General features: G+C 46.9%; 1 protein-coding gene across 4 annotated transcripts in view; it reads right to left on the bottom strand.

Annotated features, from left to right (window-relative positions):
- Positions 1-4142: 4142 nt before the first annotated feature.
- The window catches only part of TRIM63 (tripartite motif containing 63), a 42955-nt gene continuing 38544 nt past the window's right edge, over positions 4143-8553 (bottom strand). For all 4 annotated transcript variants that reach the window (XM_015598888.2, XM_015598891.2, XM_015598889.2 and 1 more), the window contains 5 exons: positions 8036-8269; positions 7336-7358; positions 6818-6942; positions 5599-5670; positions 4143-4727 (listed from right to left, as the gene is read on the bottom strand). In XM_015598888.2, coding sequence (XP_015454374.1) covers positions 4717-4727; positions 5599-5670; positions 6818-6942; positions 7336-7358; positions 8036-8269 — 465 coding nt within the window. In that variant the 3' untranslated portion in view covers positions 4143-4716. The remainder of the gene's footprint in view (positions 4728-5598; positions 5671-6817; positions 6943-7335; positions 7359-8035; positions 8270-8553) is intronic.

The following is an 8553-nucleotide window of genomic DNA, read 5'->3' as shown; positions in this document are numbered from 1 at the left end:
TGAGGGCTTGATCGGTTTCCACCCTCAGGCCGCAGCCGTCTGAGGTCGGCTGTGTTCCGCTCAGGCTAGAGGGCTCCTGGGGGCGGGCCTTGCCTCTCTTAGGCTGAGGCAGTGGCCCTCTTTAGAACTAGTTGGAATTTCCCGACCCATCCTTGCCACCGAAGCAACGCCAGTTCCTCGCCTGCGCGCTGCGATTAGAATCTGGAATGACCAGCTTTGTTTCCATCTTCTCCATAAGGCGGTGTCGCGCTTCAGCTGCAGCCTCCGTCTGGGCAGAGCTGACACCACCACCGCCGTCCCTTCTCCCTCGCCCTGCAGCAGCTCACAGGAGCCCCAGGAAGCTGTCAGGTGTGGTGTTCTTCGGGAAGAAGTCGGCTTGTCCTTCACACCGGCTTGGTGGCCCACCCTCTCGAAGCTGCATCCTCCCATGGCAGTCTCCGGGGAGGTCTGGGACCTGTGGTCCCAAAGCTGGCCTCTGATAGGTGCGATCTATATAGAAGCACTTTGGGTCACTCAAATATCAGGCTGGCAACCTCCCTGGCCAATCACTCCATCACCCCAGCATCCTTGGTCATGGCTACCATAGCTTGGGTATGGCCCTTTACAGAAACTAGAGTCTAGGGTGCAAGCCTCTTGCCCACACTACTGGGAACAAAGGAGGGGCTCCTTGAGTTTCTCCCCCAAACAAGAGTCGTCTTGTTAGGAAACTAGATGAAGGAGTGACGATGACAGTGGCATGCTGCCGAGACCGGGCTTTTCCACCTCCTCTGGAAAACCTTTACCTCAGGCTTCCTGGCTCTCCTGGTATGGTCTAAGGCCCACAGTGCTACCTGGAGAGAGTGTTAAGATGCAAGTTCCAGGTCTCTGCATCAGACCAACAGAATCAGAATCTCTGGGTGTAGAATCTGAGAATCTGCATATTTACAAGATTCCCAGGGGATTTTTCTGCACAGGAAAGTTTGAGGACCTCTGCATAAGCTCTTGCAGGTCATCTCAGATAAGTACTCACCTGATCTCCTCCTCTAGATTATAAGCTCTTGGAGAGCAGAGATGTATTTTGTGCTTCTGTTGCATTTTAGTTCAGCTCTGAGTGCCTACTGGGCACTTAATTAAATACTTGTCAACTGAATTGAAATAAAGAAGCACACAAATATCAGGCTGGTCATTCAATCAGATGAGAGTAAATTAGGTAGGTGCAGTTCACAGGAGTTTCTCACTGGGGCATCTCAGTTGTGTTACAGTTTTAAACTGCCTGTGCACAGATGAATAAATCTTTTATTTGAGGGCAAAATATTTATGCTTTTAAAAAGTATCTTACACGTCCTTCTTGTTCCCTTTAATACAAAGTACATTGTAAATTCTCAATAAACACAGATTTGCAAATTGGATCCAGATACGTATACATTTTACCAAAAGTTTTGTGCCAGATTTCCTTTAAATTAAAGCTTTCCCATCATTTATTTTAATTGATTTGTAAGAATTTGACTAATTAGGCTTTGATATACTGAAAACTGCCAGGTCCACTTAAATTATATGCCTGGCTCCAGCAGAGATCCCTAGGAGGTCCTAGGTGAATGACCTAGAAGTTCTCAGACCCCAACATTACCTGAGGAATTTTACTTTTAAAATATAGGTTCCGGTATTCTACAACCAGAATCTGATTCTGTACGTCTCAGGTGGGGTCTGGGAATCTCTATTTTTAAGACCTCTGTGTTTGATACTATTGTGGAATCATTCTTCATTTTTTTATGGTATAATGGTTATAATTTGTAAAAGAACCTTTATCTAAAGTACTGAAGAATAAAATGACATGGTATTTGGGATTTGCCTTAAAATAATTCCAGTGAGGGGAAGTGACTAATGGTAGAGGAGAAATAAGTATGTCAATAACTGTTGAAACTTAGTGATGAGTACATTAAGGTACATTATACTATTCCCTCTATTTTCCATATGTTTGAAGTTCTCCAGAATTAAAGGTTTAGAGAAAAATAAGCCTTCTATGGTGATTCTAATGCAGCAGCCTATGAAACTATTCAAGATTCATTGGAATAATTTTGAAGCCAGTTTCCTCTCATGCAGCAAGATCTTAAAAGAAGCGTGTTCATCAAGCACCCTTTATACCACCCTTTGGTGTTCCGGTTTGCAAGGACAGGCAGGGCCCTTCCTGTGGCAAAGTAGAGAGCCCTTTATTTGCAATTAACAAATATCTTCTGGAATTTAAATTTTAACTGATTACAGAGCCTTGACTGCCCTCCCTTTTCCCTCTGATAAGTGACAAGAAAGTAGACTGACATGCCTGTTTGCAATGGAATCAGTAACCTGGAGAAATCTGGAGATAGAATGTAGACAGATTGTAATACTGATTCTTGTGATTTCAAGGTGATAAAAGCCTCTTGCTTTTTGGTCTCAAATTCCTTCAGTCTTCTATAGGAGGATACTTTAAAGCAGCAGTCACCAACCTTTTTGGCAACAGGGACCGGTGCTCCTATGAGAATCTAATGCCTGATGATCTGAGGTGGAGCTGAGAGAGGCAGTGACTCTGGGGAGCAGCTGCAAATACAGATGAAGCTTCGCTCACTTGCCCACTGCTCACCTCCTGCTCTGTGGCCCGGTTCCTAATAGGTTACGGACTGGCACCAATCCACGGCTCAGGGGTTTGGGTCAGGGATTCTTCAGTACTTTAGATAAAGGTCCTTGCTTTAGAAGATAAAACTATAAAGAAAAGCAAGTATGTGATTATCAAAAAAGACAGGATAGTGGCTACCTCCAAGTGAAAGAGGGAGTTACGATGGGAGGGGGCACCTGGAGGGCGTCTGGGGGCTGGTAATGTTCTTTTTCTTGATCTTCGTGCTAGCCACAGGATTTTATTTTACAATAGTTTATTATGCTCTACAACTAGTTTTGTACACTTGTAGTATTAAAAAAATTTTTTTTTTTCATGCCTCAGAACTTGAGAAAGGACTAGAAATGAGAGCAAAAAAGTTAGGGACTGAGCCTTTGAAAAACTCCCAGAAGAAAAAATGGGCAGAGATGTGAGGATTTAAAGCACTCTCATAAAATGAGTTCCACAGAAAGGAAATGCTGGGTTAAATATTCTATCCACCAAAAAATATTAAGAGCTTTAAAGATCAGGCAGTATTCCAAGCATGAACACTTGTCTGAAGTTAAATAGCTTTCTTTATGGCGGGACTGCTCAGATCCCTTAACTTGCTGTGTTCTGAATGTTGAAAAGCTGGGAGACTCCAGTGTTTCTCAAATGTATATGTCCAAGGCATCTCAGACCAAATTAATGCACCACCTCTGATCCGCTCAGCTTCATCTCTCTCCCAGCCCCTTGACCCCTTATTCATGTAAAGCCTTGGTGCTACATTGGCCTTGGTCATTGCCTCATCCCCTAGCACTGGTGGCTGTCTTGGCCTTCCTGGAGTGAGTCTGGGCTCCAGCAGAAGCTCCCTTGTGCCCACTGCAGTAGGAGCAGCAGCAGCTCCAGCACCCACGCTCAACCCAACTGGATCATGGAGATTCTACTGCTCCCACCACCCATAGAGCCAACTGATGGTATGCCTTGTAGCTTAGCTTCCTCAGCAGCTTCCCAAAGGGGCCAAGTGATGCAACCTGGAAGTGCAAGGAGATTAACGCTCTGGGAGACAAACTCCAACCCTGAGACAGGAGATAAAAGGAGCCAGCAGACAAAATTCTCTCTCTTCCCTTTGAGTCAGTTGTGTTCTTCACGACCTGCTAGAAATATCTCACATGGCTGAGCAAGAAACTGGGTCTCTGGTGAAGCTGTGGCCAGCTCAGACATGCTACATGATTTGCTTCCCTCATTTCCTGGCTTGTTTCCTCTTTCCTTCACCTTGGTTTCCCTGGGATTCTACCTAGACTAAATCATTTAAGCTTTGCCTTAGGCTCTGTTTTCTGGAGAACCAAAGAACCAGGAGTTAAACTTGTTTCTTAAAGGTCATCTCAGGGCCAGTTTTCCATGAAGCTCTAATTGGTAAATGCTCATTTAAAAAGCTCCTTCTTTGGTGGGACAGAAGCCCAGCCTTGCCATTACACACTTCCTACCAGGCCTCTGTCCATCCACTCTGAAATCTCCAGAAAAAAAAAAAAAGGGTTGAATGAAACCCCAACTCCTTTGGTAATAACAGGAAGAGAGCGCTGTGCATTTATTAAAACAACATATAACACAAACTCAGTTACCATACCCTATGTCAGGGATAGGCATCAAAATACAGTACATTATCCCTTCCAGGCCTGTGAGCGCTACCCAGGCCTCCTAGAGAAAGGAAGAGGGCAGCAGTATTGACCTGGCTTCCTTCCCCTCTAACGATCTCCAGACACACAATGACCAGACATTATCATACAAAAGTTTCTTTACAAAAAGCACCAAATTGGCATACATATACAAGTATATACAAAAATCACATTTTAAAAATGTACAAAATATTCCATTTTGCACCAATGTAGAAAAGTGTCCTGTGTGATTTGTTTCAAGCACATTTCCAATTCTGGTTCAGTGACTGCTGGACACAGCGGTGGAGGTCCTACCCCTAGTCCCTGCTCTGAGCAAAGAGAAGACACACCTCCCCATTGCCCCTCTAGGGGCCCCGACCCCTCCCACCCTGGGCCTGTCACCAAGGCGGCTGGGCCCATCCCCACCCTCCCCAGTCTCTCCCTCCCAGCATCTAGAGGGTCTCTTCCTCCTCCAGTTCCTTACTGGTGTCCTGAAAGAAAAGATGAAGAAACACAAGGTGAGACAGGGATCCAGGGCTTCCCAAGCTAAAGTGACAAAATTATCAAACTCCAATTCCTGCCTGGCTTCTTCCTCTTTAAACCAAAATAGAATTTAATTGCCAAAACACTATGGATGGCACATCAAATACAAAGCTTGGCCTGAAAAGTAATAACATTAACAAACATGTGCTAATTAGCAACCATGTCCCTCCTATGTGCCAGATACTGTGTTAAATGATTATCTAGTTTACTCTCCACCATAACCTTTTGAGGTCAGCACTGTTATGCCCCCATGCATAGATGGATAGCCCAAGACTCAGAAAGGTTGTGAACTGTCCTAGATCACACCGCTAGTCCACAAGAAAGCTGCGATTCAGAACTCGTAACTAATAGTCTGCCCAGGTGGCAAATTCAGATGCCTACAGGGGCCAGCAGATGACTGACGTGGGTGCAGAAAGCAGGCAGGCTGGCAGTGGTGGGTCTGGGCAAACTGGCAGGTGCATGCCTCATCCAAAGGGGGCAGCCACTGCCCAGTGCCAGCTCTCTGAGACTAGGGAGAAGGGCAAGCCCAGCGTTGTTACACTCTGTTACACTCTGTTTACCTCTGTTACACTGTAATGCTTTCCATATAGAAAGGTCATTTAGATATAAAATGGGAGGTTTTTATTATGAACAGTTTGAGGGGTTTTTGAGGGGGATAAAGGGACTTTACCCTTCAAAGGTTTAAAACACATATTGGGAACATCATCGCACATTGCAATCATCCCCAGTGTCCAGCACAGCTCTGCGCACAATTGGTATCTCATGTTGTTGAATGAATGAATGAACGCATGAAAGAATGCAGGTAGATGGATTTCTTACCTTCTTCCTTCCGCTCTATGGACTCTTCCTCTTCCTGATCTTCTTCTTCAATGTACTCTTCCTCTTCCTCATCTGTGTGTGACAAAGCATAATAGTGTTCGGATAGGCCAGTTTCTTAGAGGAGCTGCTCAAAGGGAAACAGGGCTGGACACAGCACTGATCCAAATCCCTTCCCACGCCCTGTCGGGGTCAATGGGCCCTGCAGTGACATCAGCGGTCCAGGAGGTGAAGAGCTTGCCAAACCCAAGCTGCACAGAAGTGGGCTTCCTTCTTCCTCAGCCCTCCCCTTCCTTGCCACCCCCCTTCCCCACCCCCAAGGGAGAGAGGTTCAAAAGGCTCTTTTCGTTCCAATAGCAGCAGCAGCTTCTATCACCTGACCTGCCTGTGACCAGAGGGGACCTGTGCTTCTGCATAGCTCTCAATCAGACAGATAAACATCATCTATGGAGATGGGACAAGAACACCTGGATTCGCAGGGATCAGAGTCCTTGTCTTGAAGGAATTTGCCCAGCCTTTGGAATCTGCTTGCCTAGCACTTCTTGTTCAGTTTTCCTCATTCCTCAGCCCACAGAGGGGTGCAACCTGTGTCTTCACTTCCCCTGCGGGGGTATCACCTTCAAGCTCTGCTAACAGGGAACATGCCTGTTACCTACGCCCTCTCCCAAGACACTTCCTTAATACTTTGGGGCCTTGAGGGGATCGCCACAGTCAGAGCATTAGTCAAGAGTGTCTAGGGAGAGGCTCGAAAGAATTAGTGTCTCCAGATGACAACAGAAACTACGTCTTAAAGATGCTGTTAAATGTTAGAATTTATAAGCACTTAGTGCCTGGGATATAGAAAGTGCTCAATAAATGGTAGCTGTTGGTTCTCTCTCCATTTCCCTGTGAGGAAACTGAGGCTGAAGGAGATGATGGAAGGCAGTTCGGGTCTACACAATGTCATACTGTTCAATAGCACAATCTACTCTTGAACATCTTAGCTTTGGGAGGGTAACGGTGGAGCAGGTGATCTACAGTAACGGCTAATTTACTGAGCAACGATTATGTCCCAGGCACTGTGCTAGGCTCTGGGCTCATCCAGAAGTTGACTGAATGCATGTGACTGATATCTGGGCATCTTGGCTAGAGTATCTGCCTCTACGCAGGGGTCAGTGAGAGGGAAGCCAATTTCCAGGGGTAAAGCAGGGAATCAGACAAGTGGCACCACCACCTCCTTTACCTGTCCCAAAGTCAATGGCCCTCAGGGTGTCTGCTATGTGCTCTAAGTCCAAAGTAAAGTAGTCCATGTTTTCGAAACCCTGCTCTGTCTTCCCCAGCTGGCAACCCTTGGAGGCTTCCACAATGCTGTAGGGGAGGGAGAGAGAGAGAGAGAGAGCGAGAGCGAGAGCAAGCAAGAGAGAGAAAGAGAGGGAGAGAAAGAGAAAGAGGCTGGATGAGATCTCTGGGGCTCAGTGCAGGGAGAGGCTGTCTTAGCTCCAACTCACACCAGTGCACATGCATGTGCCCACGCCCAGGCCTTGCACCCAGACGCTCCCCTTGGAGCGGTGGAGTAATTCCTCTTCAATCACAAGCAGAATGGATGATCCAAGAAAGCAGGGGTTGCAAAAGCCAAGAGAGCCAGCCTGGGGTGAGACCATCCCAGCAGCTTTAAGGCAAAGGGGGAGACCCACTGGACAGAAGTCAGAGGCCCTGATGGGAGCTAGGGCCTCGGATCACAAGCCCTGTGGAGACACTGACCTTTTGATGAGTTGCTTGGCACTCTATGGGAGGAGAGAGAGAGCAAACGGTTAGGATTGCATTAGGGGTAGCCCAGTAAATCAGCAAAACCAATGACTGGGTGCTTCAGATGGGTACTTGGTACCATTCCCTAGCCCAGTTGTAACCTGCTCCCCACCCTGGGCTGAACAGAACTTGGATCTTTTTCTTCTGTCCGTGGTCTGCACAGGTCTTGCTCATCACCCGAGGCCCCTCCCATTATCCTGGCAGGAAGCTTGGATTTTAGGAGTATCGGTCTAAACACCTTGAGCCCTGAACTCTCCAAGATGAAAATCATCCTAATCACTTTTTATATCCGATGTCTAGCAGAAAGCCTGGCCTACAGTAAGTGCTTAGGAAATTTTTATTGAACTGAACTGTGGAAACTTATAGCTGATCCTTATCTGTCTCCCCCAACAAGCTCTTCTAGGGCAGGGCTGTGTCTCCTTCATCTCTGTCTCCGCCTCAGTGGCTGACCTACAGTAGGTGCTCAATTAATAGTCTCTAGGTTTAGGTAGGGACTGTTACATGCCCATTTTACAGATGAGGAAACTGAACCTCAGGGAGGTTTCAATGACTTGCCTGAGGGCACATGGGTAGTCAGTGGGAGAGCATGACTTAAACCTTAGATAGAACTGTCAAGTTGAAGTGACTCTGCCCATGTCCTCCTAGTCCTGCTCACCAAAAGGAAGATGGCTCCACCGGGCTCATCCAGAGACTGGATGGCTGTCTCCACCAGCTTCGTGGACTTCTCCAGTTGCTCCCGGTACTGCTGGATGAGGGCCTCAATGAAGCTGAGCTTCTCCTCCTGCTCCTGCGTGATCCGCTGTAGCAACTCACTCTTCTTCTCATCCAGGATGGCATACAGCACGTCAAACTTCTGGCTCAGCTCTTCCTTCACCTGGTGACTGTTCTCCTGTGGACAGATATCTAGGGGTCACATCCTGTGGGGTCTTCCTCCCCATAATTCCTTCCTGGAATGGGCATGCTAGGAACAAAGACTCTAAAGCTGGAAGAGGTCTTACTACATCGCCATTTTACAGAAGACGAAATGAAGGCTCAGCATGAAGAAGGCACTTGCTACACCCAGCTACTTAGTACATGTTTGGAGTCTGGCATCATGGAAAGCAACTCCCTTCCTCAAAACTAGAGATTCCATGGTCAAAAGGGATAATATATATTCTGGGCTTCCTGTGTGTC

Source organism: Pteropus alecto, unplaced genomic scaffold (genome assembly GCF_000325575.1).
Source record: "Pteropus alecto unplaced genomic scaffold, ASM32557v1 scaffold39, whole genome shotgun sequence".
NCBI lineage: Eukaryota > Metazoa > Chordata > Mammalia > Chiroptera > Pteropodidae > Pteropus > Pteropus alecto.
This window is presented reverse-complemented; position numbering and strand designations above follow the sequence as displayed.